The 14,399-nt window shown below is 40.3% G+C and overlaps 2 protein-coding genes and 1 long non-coding RNA gene across 13 annotated transcripts; 2 read left to right on the top strand and 1 right to left on the bottom strand.

The window, feature by feature from the left end:
* Positions 1-3,320: 3,320 nt before the first annotated feature.
* Positions 3,321-5,184, top strand: LOC307016526 (uncharacterized protein). Its single transcript, XM_079645653.1, has 2 exons — positions 3,321-4,034; positions 4,503-5,184. The coding sequence occupies exons 1-2, from the start codon at positions 3,333-3,335 to the stop codon at positions 4,698-4,700; spliced, it is 900 nt and encodes a 299-aa protein (XP_079501779.1). The 5' UTR covers positions 3,321-3,332; the 3' UTR covers positions 4,701-5,184.
* Positions 5,185-5,801: 617 nt separating this feature from the next.
* On the top strand, positions 5,802-6,186 carry LOC307014158. The gene is made up of 2 exons (XR_013801169.1): positions 5,802-5,864; positions 5,907-6,186. It is a non-coding gene; the product is annotated as an uncharacterized lncRNA (long non-coding RNA).
* A 497-nt stretch (positions 6,187-6,683) lies between these two features.
* On the bottom strand, positions 6,684-13,821 carry LOC307014156 (uncharacterized protein). 11 transcript variants are annotated; one of them, XM_079641926.1, is made up of 8 exons: positions 13,488-13,821; positions 11,594-11,781; positions 10,538-10,677; positions 9,725-9,890; positions 9,228-9,569; positions 8,471-8,606; positions 8,153-8,260; positions 7,096-7,235 (listed from the first exon to the last, which is right to left on the bottom strand). In XM_079641926.1, the coding sequence occupies exons 1-5, from the start codon at positions 13,707-13,709 to the stop codon at positions 9,272-9,274; spliced, it is 1,014 nt and encodes a 337-aa protein (XP_079498052.1). In that variant the 5' UTR covers positions 13,710-13,821; the 3' UTR covers positions 7,096-7,235; positions 8,153-8,260; positions 8,471-8,606; positions 9,228-9,271. The 11 variants fall into 11 exon arrangements, with proteins under 11 accessions (XP_079498047.1, XP_079498048.1, XP_079498052.1 ...); XM_079641924.1 differs by having other exon boundaries at positions 7,099-7,235; positions 8,024-8,260; XM_079641928.1 differs by having other exon boundaries at positions 7,107-7,235; positions 8,207-8,260.
* Positions 13,822-14,399: the final 578 nt, after the last annotated feature.

Here is a 14,399-nt window from a genome sequence, read left to right as displayed (position 1 = left end):
CCTGTGAGGTGGGATGGATTATCTCGGCAAAGGAGAAGTGCTCACTATCACAGATTTTTTCAGATTTGTGAACAATATTTGAGAGAAATGGTTATTTTATGTAAATAGAAAATGTTTTAAATCTTTGAGTTCATCTCATGAAAAATGGGAGCAAAAACAAAAGTGTTGCGTTTATATTTTTGTTCAGTGTAGAATGTAGTTTGTTTGATTTAGGAACTGCTTCAGGGCGCAGATCGGAAATTATGTAAACCAGCGATCATTCCTCTTTTTATTTTGCTCCCATTGATCAAATCAGGGCTGCAAACCACCACTGGGGTCAAGACACATGCGATCTACACCGTGGCTCATCGTGCATCATTTGATTGAATGAAACATCTTTTTTAGACACTGGAAGTCTAACTCAAATCTTTATTTTGTTTCATTTTCTGCAGCGCATCACTGAAGAGACAGCAATGGGAGCTGGGACCATTGTCGGCATAACAGCAGCTGTGGTGATTGTGGCCCTTGTTTCTTTTCTGCTTGGCTGGTTCCTGAAGCAACCTTGCTCCAGAGTCTTTAGAGTTAAAAGACACTCAGATGCTAACGGGAAGACAGACACGGTGAATGGACATCTTCTTAAGCAAATGGATCCCCCCCACTAAGTAGTAATCAAGCAGAGACAATAGTCTGTTGATCTGCCTTTGTATTGTAGGAAAAAGTATTGCTTAGCATTTGTCTTGGTTCTCTGTCCCAGTCTATAACTCATCAGTGCTCATCTTCGACCATCAACTCATTTTAGACACAATTCAATGCTTCAATCATGCTTTTATCGACTCATTACAAACATCAGATCTTTCCTTTCTACCAAAAACCTGGAAACTATCATCCATGCTTAGATTAGATTTAAATTAGTCACCACACATAGCGTAGTTTAGATTTTTGTTATTCTCTCCGAAATCCCTCTCCAGCCCATCCAGAACTCTGCTGCTAGGATTTTAACTCAGACCACATGACCACATCACACTGGCTGCCTGTTGCTTTGAGAATAGATTTTGAGATTTCTTTTTGCTGACTTTCAAGGTTTCAAACTTGGTGATTTATCTGACCTTTTAAAACCCTGTCCTACACACCGAGATCCTCAGAGGCACAGCTGTGTGTCGTTCGGAGGTCAAGGGGCAAACACAAAGGCTCGGTCTCCTTTGTGGACAACATCCGGCAGACCTTTAAAGTCACTTTTTTTTATTGTCTTAATCTCATGTTTAGATGCACTTGCTGTCTATGTATCTGTAGGTTAAAGCCCTTTGTAACTATGTTTTGTGCTAAATAAAGTTTGTTCTGAAAAACCCAGATCATCATTTTACCTAATTAACCTTTACACAAAGACTAGCTGGTGTATAAAGTGCTAATCACCAAATGAACCTTAATCTAGTTCAACATTAATGAGTGCTGCTTTGGTTTTTACATGTGTGGAGGATACTGTTTGCACCTGACCTCCCTGAAACCATCAAGCTTTGGGATGAGCGCTAACGGTTGTTAAACTATTTACTGGGCGTGGCATCAGTCACACAGAAGGTGCTTTCCAGAACATTTTACTTTTATTCAATTTGATGTAAACATTGAGACATCTGTGTGTTCTTATGAGGAGGAGAGCCCTCAGACTGATTCTTCCTACAGGGAAGATAGAGAGAGTAACCGCCGCCACACAGAACAAGACCACTTCTCAGATTAAAGCCACGATTGTCCTTACAACAACAGCTGTGTGCCCTTTTTTTTCTTTCTGCTAGTCTCTGAAATACCCTCGCTTTAGAGTCTTATCCAGATGCCAGGGTGGAAAAACAGGGTGGTGTAAGAGGTGTAAGAGGTCAACATAAAACACGAACAGAAGAGCAATGTGTGCTTTCTGATCTGCTTGCCTTCACATGACTCACACAGTCAAAGGATATGTCTCAAGGGTGAGAAAACCTATCAAATATATTGTTGAGTAGTATTGGTTAACACTTTGATACAATTACTTGAGTAACATTTTGAATGCAGGACATTTACTTGTAAAAGAGTATTCCTACAATCTGAGTACTTCTACTTTGACTCAAGTACAAGATCTGAATACTTCTACTTTTACTCAATTACAAGATCTGAGTACTTCTACTTTGACTCAAGTACAACATCTGACTACTTCTACTTTGACTCAAGTACAAGATCTGAGTACTTCTACTTTTACTCAAGTACAAGATCTGACTACTTCTACTTTGACTCAAGTACAAGATCTGACTACTTTGACTCAAGTACATTATCTGAGTACTTCTACTTTGACTCAAGTACAAGATCTGAGTACTTCTACTTTGACTCAAGTACAAGATCTGAGTACTTCTACTTTTACTCAAGTACAAGATCTGACTACTTCTACTTTGACTCAAGTATAAGATTTGACTACTTCTACTTTGACTCAAGTACAACATCTGACTACTTCTACTTTGACTCAAGTACAAGATCTGAGTACTTCTACTTTGACTCAAGTACAAGATCTGACTACTTCTACTTTGACTCAAGTACAAGATCTGACTACTTTGACTCAAGTACATTATCTGAGTACTTCTACTTTGACTCAAATACAAGATCTGAGTACTTCTACTTTGACTCAAGTACAAGATCTGACTACTTCTACTTTGACTCAAGTATAAGATCTGAGTACTTCTACTATGACTCAAGTACAAGATCTGAGTACTTCTACTTTTACTCAAGTACAAGATCTGAGTACTTCTACTTTGACTCAAGTACAAGATCTGAGTAATTCTACTTTGACTCAAGTACAAGATCTGAGTACTTCTACTTTGACTCAAGTACAAGATCTGAGTACTTCTACTTTTACTCAAGTACAAGATCTGAGTACTTCTACTTTTACTCAAGTACAAGATCTGACTACTTCTACTTTGACTCAAGTAAAAGATCTGACTACTTCTACTTTGACTCAAGTACAAGATCTGAGTACTTCTACTTTGACTCAAGTACAAGATCTGACTACTTCTACTTTGACTCAAGTACAAGATCTGAGTACTTCTACTTTGACCCAAGTACAAGATCTGAGTACTTCTACTTTGACCCAAGTACAAGAAGTCTCGCTTTTCTATTTGTTCTTAAAATAAAGAAAGGATCAAAGATATACTTAAAGTTACAAAAGCAGTAGGCTACAATAGGTAGGCAATAAACTGCTCTACATGAGGCTCAAGGAAGTAGCCTACATTTCTGGCAGGAATAGAGACCAAATACCACACCCCCGCATGGGCGGATTCTTCGATCTATAAAATCGAGCCTTTGGATGAACACCTTACTATAATCCACACAGCACCACTCCAACAATGGCAGCTCTTACATTGCGTGCTCTCTTATTTATTGTCAACCTTACTTTCGGACTAACTCTCGATACAATATTAGGAGACAGAGTTCAGTTTCCAGAAACCGAACACTGCAGCGAGAGAGGAGCGAAACTCCAGCACACTTTGACAGTTGGAAGCAGTCCGACTGTGGCTCATCTGGAGGGTGTTTGGAAGCCGCTAGACGGTTACAAAGACCGGATGAGTCCAAACGAGTCCGTGATCTTAAACAGGAGCAACATCAACGACCAGGGACTGTACAGGTTAACCTGCGGCTCAGAGGAGAAACTTATCCATCTGAATGTCATCATATCCTCGGAGAAATCAGTGACTGAGGGAGAGGCTGCTAGAATTACCTTCCACTACTTTACTGCAGGAAAACTCGGGATGTACAGAGTGGAGAGAAACAAACAGCTTGTGTTTGAGCTGGACCTCTCCTCCGGACGCACCTCACAGGGCTCAGGGTTTGAGAACAGAACATCTGTAGCCCCTAACTGGAGCTCAGATGGAGACCTGACTCTGACCCTGCAAGGGGTGAAGCCCGAGGACCGAGGAGATTACATTTTCCACATCTTTAAGGACGACAAGAGGGAACATGTTCAGGCTGTGAGGGTGTCGGTCAGCCCTGCGCCGAATACAGAGGAGAGGAATCCGGAACAGATCACCTTCACCCCCCAACCACCATGCGTGAGTACAAGTATACAAATCCTATTGATTATAAAATGCAGTTTGTAGATACATTTTTAGACATGACGCTACTGTGTTGTGTTCGGTTATCCCGTTATCCCGACTTTTAAAAATAAATAAAACTCTAACACTAAATCCCGACTTTTTTTTTCTTCGAGAAAGTTACCGGTGCGCCAAGTGGAGCACATGGAAACAACCGTTTCATTGCAGACTGTTATGTTTATGTGGGGCAAATTGCAATGACAGTGCAAAGCCTATATTCATGCAAAGCCTTCATTATAAGGACAGTCTGCCTTGATCTATCAATTCAAGTCTGTGACTCTCACAGTATTATTTGTTTCCAATTTATAGCAATAAAGTCACTCGTTATCTCGATTTTTAAAAACAATGTTTCATGTCACTTTAGGTCGGAATTCCGTAGTGCCATATAGCGTTCTGATTGTTTTTGTCCCTCTCGCTCTGTTGTAGAAAGAGAAGACCGCTTTGATCTGTGTCTCCGTAGCTGCTGTGTTTTTGATTGCTGGAGCTTTTTGCCGTGGTCAAACAATTCTGAGAATCTGCTGGTCAAAGGTCTCTGGAGGAGCCGCTGCTGGAGGAGCTCCAACAGAACTTGAGATGACACCTTACACCGACATTCCTGTTCCGGTAGTGAATGGTCATGCTTGATGACGGTGTTTAATGTGATGTATAGCCTATTGTTTTCAATGATATTCACACATTATTACGTAGTATTCTGTACATGCTTTCTCCCGCCGTGGTGCGTTTATTTAGTTGTCTGCAAAACACAGACTTTATTTTTCTACCTTCTCTCTCTCGACTCTCATTAAATACATATTTAACAACAACAATAGCTACCGGTGCGCGCGCTCTCTCTCTCTTTCTCGCCACACATTATTATACATCCATGATTACATACCCTCCCGAGCTTGAATGACACACAGAGACCGATCAAGGGCTTCAGTGATCTGTATGAAAGTGGCCATGTCGGCAGGCCACATCATGTAGACAACCAGTCACCCTCTGTGAGGCAGAGTCAGACCCACATTTGCGCAGCGTTGCGTTCACAATACATAGCCTGGCTATACATTAAAAAAAAAAAATCCTCAGGCTAGAAGGCCACTTAACAGGCCAGGCCATCGGGAACCCTCCCGGTCCTCCCGATGGCCAGTCCGGGCCCGGCTGCCAAGCATGATATCACTGTTGCTTGTTTTTTTCAATAATGACCGCCAGCTGCACATTATCAATGATTTAAGTCTGAAACTTCCAAATTGATCAGGATAACTCAGGTACACATGCAGATTAAACAATAATCATAAACGTATATAGAAAAAGTGATAATAAAAAAACGGGTATAAAACCGGTTAAAATGTCTATTAAATCCATCTCCTTTAAAGTGTATTAAAATGTCCACATTCAGTATGGACTATGGTTTTCAATTATATTTACATTATTATTTATTAACTTAGTTATTTTATAATGCTTCTACTTTGTTTTAAATCATGGATGTGCAATTTTTTTATTTTAATAACGTATGCTTTCTTTTTAATATGTTAATCCATTCATTACAATTGTGTCTTTTTATCTGTACTTTCTCTTTGCTGCAACTGTATATCCTGCTGTGCGACAAATGAAGGATTATTGATACTGTAGCGATCTGCATTTATTGTTCAAGTGTTCTGTTAACTGTTTGTGTCAGGCTTCTGTGAGGAGAGCAGGTAGGGGCGGGTTTGGGGAGCAGAGGGTTTGGTGTGTGTGTGTCTGTGTGGGCGCGTATGGAAAGCCAAAAGTGCCATAATACGGGGGTGAAAAAACGCGCGAACATACGGGGAGGTCCGTTTTTTCGCGCGAAAAAACGCGCGAACATACGGGGAGGTCCGTTTTTTCGCGTGAAAAAACGGGCCAATATACGGGCGAATGTTCGCGCGGTTTTTTATATGATAATGAGCCCCTCCTTCTGATTTCCTTAGCCAATAAGTTAAAAGTGTCTGTAACCAATCAGTGAAGGGTAAAGCCAGACCAAAACAATCTGTAGATGAAAAGTTCCTGACATGGTGAGGCTGTGCTGTAAATTGTGCATTATTCCAGATTCAGGGGACTAAGTATTAATTTGCCTTTGAATATAATAAATATATCAATCAATATATCAATATAACCTGCCTTCATTGTTTTTTTTAAATAAAATGGCATTACCCTTTTCCTTAAACCTCTGGAGTGTGAAGTGAAGGTATTTTCTCAATTTTTAGATGTCTCCTTAAATCCACTTTTAAATGTACTTCTTATAACATGGCATGGTGTTACATGTCAAAATGTTCAGTAGTCTCTGGTGTTGCTAGAAATGCAAATTCACTCACCTTAGAGCACTGTCTTATGAGAAACCTAGCTTAGAAATCCGATTTTTGGAAAACTTCAAAACTGTTGTGAAACACATATGTACTCATGTCATCCATTTTTTTTGGTGTTTCAGATTTTGTTCACCAAAGTCTTTGGTTCACAAAAGTAGTGAAATATATCAATTACACTATAAGCCTATATAAAAGTGTTGTTCATGTCTAAAATGAAAATGTGTAAATTATAATTTAGAGTAAAATATTTCCATCCCTCTACTTTCACCACAGAAAAGTTACATCAGGACTGAATAATGACTTCATATTCCATACCAAGGTTTATGTGATGTGTACAAATACAAATTCAGCATTTCAACTTTATTTTTCAACCAACTATTTATGTTAACATATGAAACTGTAAAATCTCAATATTTCCAATATCAGAACTTTTTCAACCAACTATTCATTATAAATGTAAAGACAGGGGGTCTTTGTCCATGGTCTTTGTCTGTCTTCCAAGACAGTGGGTCTGGCTGCTGTGTAGGTGGGGCTGATGGTGCATGGCCTGCTGGTGGCTGTGTCGGAGGGAGGTAGGTGGGATTGTCCCGGGTTGATGCTGGTGGCTGGATTGGAGGTACGTCTGCTAGGCGAGACTTCTTTGCTGGCTGGGTTGATCGCGATGGCTGTGGTGGAGGCCTTTGTACCGAGGTGTATCTTGATCTTGTGGCAGGGAAAGATGGAGGCCGCTGTAGTGATGCTGGTCCTTTGGTCCTCGGTGGTGATGGCTCTGGTGAAGGCCCTTGAGCAACGGTAGATCTTGACCTTGGTGCAGGCACAGATGGAGGTTCTTTCTCCTAGGCCCAGGCAGCTGTGAAATCTGAAAGAAATATAGGACAATAATTACTACTAAGTTCATTCAAATAAAGTTCAAGTGGAATGTTTCTAAAGCACAAATAACAATGCACAACTAAAAATAAAATGGAGAGGCGGGACAGGAGTCTCTCTCTTACACAGGTATTTTCCAGTTATTTCCCATTCAATATAAAGTCACAGACACAAATATAACTACATCTATAGGTGTGTATGTGTGGGACGAATACAAGTTGATGTTATTCATCTACACATGTTACCTCACTTTTACACACAGAAATCACTTTTACACAGAGTAAACGTTTACTAACGGAGAGTCTATTTTGTCACAAGAGAAAGTTCATGACTATCGATAAGAATACAAACAATACCTATGTGGGATTCACCATCAAAAAGTTTGTTCTCTTTTATCCTCCTAATGACACGCTCTACATGAACCCTCAGTCTGGCAATGGCCTGTGTCTCCCTCACCTCATAGGCTGGCATTTGCTTCTGCTTTGACAGAAAAGGTGGGCAGTACACCTTGCATTTGCAGCAATCGCTGATCAGGAAGCTCTTATCTACCATCACTGCTATGTTTTCAGTCAACAACGCAGCTATTCCAGATTGTTTGAAAATCTCCTTGTCGCTGACAGAACCACCATACAGACTGGAAACAAATGTCACTGCACCATGTGGGGCTATGCCAACCAGGGCTTTCATGGTGCAGTGAGATTTCTATGTAGAATACATTTCACTTTGGAGGAGGAGTGAGGATGGTGTTTGACACCTCAGCTCTGTGCAATCCAGGATCACCTGTGTGTCTGGGAAATCTTTGAATGCCTCTGGGAGGTGGGCTTGAACTTCTGCAGGTGTAAGCCAGATGCACTGTGAACCCAATAAAGTTGTAAGAAAACTTGTCCATGTTGCAATGATGCGGCTCACAGAGGACTGGTGTACGTTGAAGCGGTTTGCAAGGTCCCTCTCTTTCAAACCCACCGACAGGAAGCATAGAAAAAGGAAGAACTCGTCAATTGGCTGAAGCAGCTGTCTCTGGAAGATAAAAACAAAAAAAGGTTACTATATTAATGTCATGAGTGTAGCACACTATGGGAAAAACATTAAGTTGTTTTAGTTCTCTGATGTATTCAAAAAGGATTGAGTACTTTAGCCTTTTAGCCTACACAAAAGCAATGAAATGTCGGAGAGACATTTTCCCTTCAGTTTGTGTTTAGATTGTGTGTTAAAAGAAACATAACCTACCGTTGATGGACGTGCGTGTGTAACCACTTCTTCATTACTCTTGGCAGTTGATATCGCTCTAGTAACACAAACCATTTAATGAATTGAAGGCTCAATTAAAAACCAGAAGGCCATCAGGTGGTTATAGCTCGGGAATCTGTACACAAAAGACACATGTCAGTCATTAATTGACAGTAAATACAATCGTGTTAACTGTAACACATGGGCTAATGCTTTCCTCTTGTTTGCTATAATACATTACAATTCAAATAGACTGAGTAAGAAGGCACTAGGTGCAGGTATAGTAATCTACAGCAGTAAAATGTAGCAACTACATTAGCAGCAGTAATAATAATCTAAAACATACAGGGAACATTTTACACACAATGACTACGTTTACTCTTCATTCTTACGTGTGCAACTGGGGGAAACGCAGTGGATATTGACATACTTTTACTTTGGTAAGGTTTTGAAGATTTCCACTTGTAGTAAAATATTCTCAGTATGTTGTTAGTATTAATATGTTTTACTCCACCACATTTAGTTAACCTTCATAGTTTCTAGTTACTTTTTATATATGAAAACACAGGATTTATGATTCTACATGTTCAGTTCAGGAGTATTTTAAAACCATAGTATTTGTACTTATACTTCAGTTAAGTTGAGTACTTATTCCAACACTGCATGCATATAGTCAGCGGTCACACGGCAGGTAAACAGGATTCTTTATAAGCTAACCCATCTCAAAAACTTGGATAGAATTTAGCCAAAACATTACCTTGTATAGAATCGGATGTTGTCGACGGAGCCAGCAAACCTCTGTTAGCAAAACTCTCGCTGGACTCTTAACTCCTGCAGTTGCTTCTGCAGATCCTCCACTGTTTTGGAGTTGTCTTCTGCAGCTTGAGAGGACATGTCCAGTGAAGCTGCTTCTGGGTCTATCCGCCTCATGCTGTCCCGCACTCTGCGTCTCTGTATCCACATCTGCTGGGCCTGCAGCTGTGCCCTGACAGATTCAGGGCCAATCTGGTTATTCCCAGCCACTATCTCCTTGATGAGGTCGTCTAGTGTAGCATCTGAGATGGTGGAGTATGTCCCAGAGCGCAGCATGTGGAACTGCCTGAAAAATAAACATGTTTTAAATATATGAGACCTACGGTATTCAGATTTACTTTACAACATGCATAGTGTAACATGGCTACAACCCCTCCTTGGGATGTTTACAATAAATTGAGACAAGATGGCACTTCCAATGTTGAAGACATTGCTACATACCTCAATCGCCGTCTCACTGTGCGCAGAGATACTTTTAATATCTGTGCCATCTTTGTTGCTGTAAAACCACAGCTCCTCAAAAAAGAGATTTGCTCTCTGGAAATGCTGAATTGTGGGGGACCTCGACCACCCAACAAAATGAGTGGGGCGTGGTAGCCAGAAGGACCTGCAACAACAGCAAAACATTAGATTACATTTATTGTCATTGTTGTAAAAGCAACGCATTTATGCCGTTGTGCCAGAAACGCACACAATGCGTCTATTTTATTGTCATTGCCCAGCCTAAAGATACTTTTTAAAAAAATGAAATGCAGTTTGGCATTAAACCAGTGGACATGCAATACACTATAGTTGTAGTATACAGTAAGAACAAAAGCATAAATGTGTATGGGCATAGAGATACATAGTTGCAGTCTGTGTCTTCCAACCCTGAAGACAGAGACTCCCCCTCTGGCACCCTTTCAATGTCCTCATTCACACGTTTGATGATACGTGGTGTACTACAGATGGCCAGACTGCCCTCGACGGGGGAGGGGGAATAGCGTCTCCTCTACTGTGGCAGGATATAAAGGTGGAATTTGGAGTACAGTTTTAAGTGGACAACTCGAGACTCAGAGCGTCTCACCAGAATGTTGTAATTAATAGCTGGCAACTACAGATTAAAAAAGGTGTTTATATTGGTATTACCCATATTTAAAACAAATAATTACTTTAAAATGTATTGGCCTGTTGGACACTTAGTACTCAACAATACTAGCACTGGTTTATCAACGAAAGCCTAAGCTAAAGTGAACAATTATCACATCGACCTACCTTGTTGTGCGGGTGTGGTAGGCCAAGATCTCCGGACTTCAAGTATATATTCCCGAAGGTCCTGAAGTAAAAGATCAGCTGTAGGGACGTTAATTAGCCTGCCCCGTGACCACTCGAGGCTCCTTTCCATGGTTTCTAACCTGCCAGTAAACGGTTTGGTGAAATAGGGGAGAAGACAGAATTTGTAAGTGTGAAAGATCTCACACAACCTCAGTTTAGGTTACATGCAAAAACAAACTACATTCCTTTGTGTTGGTAGTAGTGTTAACTGTGTACGTTATTCTCCCGACCAGGAGAGAAGCTTTAAAATAGGAGACTAAATGGAGTCTCTGTGAAAGTTCAATTGGGTACTTTAATTAAAAGAGGCGCGGTAGTGTTACAGACAGAATATTGTTCAGTCAGACAAACAGCTGTGATCTGGCTCTCCTCGATAGGGAAGAGAAGAGCCCGGATCTCTCCTCCGGTGCTGTTTATATATCGTCTGCTGGCTCCTCCCCGCCAGCCGGCTCGCCTCGTCTCTAATGTCCGTTATTGCATTTAAACAGAGGATAGGTTCTTTTCACATTCAATATATGCTTAACACGCAGTTTCTCCTCATATTCTCTTTCATCACTCTTCATTTAACACATTCTAAATGCTGTAATCAATACTCTAAACAATACTTCTCGGCTCGTTTGGTTTCCGGTCATTCCGGATGTTGTCACATGCTACTCTCGTCTGTAAATAATGTATTCAAATAAACTGTACCTTCATTTAATATTCAGCATGGTAGTATCTCGACATCTATAGTTGTAGTGTTAAGTCAGTAGGCTTCGGTTTGCACCACTCTCTCATTTCGCTACTAAATTCACCTCTTCAGGAAATCGTATATTAGCCACATGCTAAATGCTAACCGGAGATGAAGGATTTTCAGAATAAAAGCTTAACTGCTTGTGCACAAGAATTTCTGGTTTTTCAGTATAAAAGAGCATTAAAACTGACGGCATGTTTAAACTACATTTCCCCATTAAAACATTGATTTTAATTTCTAACAGTAGCAATAGGCTTGGCCCTTACCTCGTTACTGTGGATTGTAACACGGCATGACCGGCATCATCTGTTTGGAGAAGTCTTGTGCAGTCATTTATTGTCCTTTTGCAACGCAAGATGAAGTTTCTCGTGGACATTTTTCCGGCTGCTGCTACTGCTGCTGCATGCTTATAGAGAGGCGAAGTCCCTCCCTTTCCGGTTGAGCTCCATGGGACCTTATTTCGGAAAAGGTATGTATTGAAGTAAATGGAGAGAGAAAGATTATCTTTCGATCCCGTTTGAATTGAACCACAAATTACACATATGATTTTTGTCAATTTAAAAGATAATTTTGCAAGTCAACATTTTTTAAATGTGTCGTAAAACTGTGAAGTAACACTTTTTTTTTGCCTGAAACCAGTCAATGACCTACATCTCCCGTCGCGCACCACACACCAAGACGGCCGTCACGTTGGCACATTTCACTTATTTCTAGTTGCGTATTTTTCATAGTCTTATATTTCAACAGTTTTACGACAAACGGAGTTTTTTGACATGGAAGTGATTGTTTAAGATGACAAACATCATAAGTGTAATTCGTGGCACAATTCAAACGGGATCAAAAGATAAGTTTTCTCTCAAGATATATTGCCTGATCTTTTCCCTAACAGCCCTGATACCGAAAATTCATGGTATTTTTCTTTCTTCAGTGTCTGGAAAAGCACAATTATGTTGTTTTTCCGGTTTTGTAGACAACGAAAAAAGTAAACAATCCTTCCTTTCTAAAACAGAACAAAGAACACAAAAATGATGCAATGTGCAATTGCAATTGCACTGAAGAGAAACATTCGAATTAAATTTTTTTTTTTTTTATAAATTAATACATCTGAGGCTGATCAATTCCCATTTATTTGAAACATGAACGCAGGCGACAGGCTACCACCTTAAACAACTGGAGAACAGACAGCTGTTGCCAAGCAGTTGGGACAATTAAGGTGAAGCAGACCTTGGAATACTTTGCATTTATACAAAGATTGTAAGTGAATGAAAAGAGATAACACAAAAAAACGTTTCCTTTCCGAGACTCGAGCCCGGCCCTCCCGGATATTAGACCCTTTGACCGTTAGTCTACAAGCAGATAGTGGATAGATTTAGTTTGAAAGATATAACTGGAGTCCACCCACGCAGCGTCGAAGTGCGCATATTTTAGATATTTAATCATATATTTTCGAATATAAGGGGTAGAAAATATGATTCAGATAACCGCATAAATATGTGGGCACATTTTCAATGTATATTGTCTTGTATAAATTAAGTTATACTCTCGAAGGCATGTTTATGTTAAATATTGTATATCATTACAAACAGCAGAGGGCAGTATAGGACACGGAAAGGCCTCAGTGGGCATGCCGTAAAAGGGAATGTGTTGCTGAGCGCATGCCGTAAAGTAAGTGTTGTTATTATGTGTCTGCCGCAGACTTGGCATTCTGGCTGGAACGGCAACAACGTTCCCTCTGCTTCATTCATTTCTCCTGTTCAACAGGTTAGTAGTGTGTACAAAGATTATGTCATATTTCGATCTAAGAAGTGTTTTTGAAACTGTTCTTTATGTGTAGTTTAATGTCATTCTGTCAGCTAGTTCGGCTCCACTACAGTGGCTAATGGCGTCCGCTAGCTTCTTTGTTCTTCTATGTTACTAGGTGTATGACTCCCGTGCAGTAGTTTGGCTTACATTTCAAGTGTATTCTGCTTGTATAAATATGTGAAATGCTGGTCTGAGTTCATAATTGTTCATATTATTGAAATTCTAATAGCGCGCTAATGCTATGCTAATATTGTGCCTATGATGTGCTGCGTACCGGTACGCCGAACCGGTACTGGACTTGTAAAAAGTTTCGGTTCAAGTCCGGTTAAAACCGGAACGTCGGGAACCGGTACTTACGTATATTCTCCTTTTTGTTCTAAACCATCTAAAACCTTCCATAGATCGAGAAATTTGCGCTGAGAAAAGACGAAAAACATTGTTTTGGCTTCTGATATGGCGGCCATTACTGAACTCACGAAGTCTCGCAAAATATCGCAACTGCTCGCGAGATCTGTGTGACGTCAAGGGAAGCTGGTTTAGACATAGTGGACACTGACAGCGTGGGATGCTGGTTGCCATATTTGGTAGTGTAGCTAAGCTAACTCCTTTGCATGTATGGTGATATAGTGTCTGCCGAAAGAGCAACACTTCACCCAAACAATGTCAATATGCTGTTGTTCTTGAACAAGAACACAGACTTGTACTCTTGCAGATTGAGTCTTGTATGTACATCACTATGTATGTAGTTGTGTTGTGTAGTTAGTAACACATGTAGAGTTATAGAAAATACATGGTGTAGACACAAGTTGGAAGGGGGCACAATAAACCTGACGAGTTTGAATTTGAGTTGATTATGAGTTTATTTTCAATTGATAATTAGCTCACAATAAGTTCACTTTAGTTACTCACACAACTTGACCCAAGTCCGGACTTATAAGTCCGGACCTGAACCTGAACCTCTGGACTTGAGTCCGGACCTGAACCTGAATGTGAGTCCAGGTACACAGCACTATGCCTATCAGTGGACAACAGAGCCAGGTTAAAGTGAGTACAGTCAACCGGGTTGTGTGTGTTATCACTGTATTATATACTGGAAATGAAGAAGGCTTTAATCCTTCATAAAAGTCATAATATGGCATGTGGATTTATTTCCATTTTTGATTAGAGAAAAATACGTCATACAGTTATTTTGATTTGCTAAATGTAAAGGTATGTTTTTTTTCCTTCAGATTTCACAGCTGCCTGGGCCTAGTGGCCCAGAGGTGGCGT

This window comes from Notothenia rossii (genome assembly GCF_949606895.1).
Source record: "Notothenia rossii genome assembly, chromosome: 8".
Lineage (NCBI taxonomy): Eukaryota > Metazoa > Chordata > Actinopteri > Perciformes > Nototheniidae > Notothenia > Notothenia rossii.
Note: the sequence above shows the minus strand (reverse complement) of the source record. Positions and strands in the feature narration are given on the sequence as shown.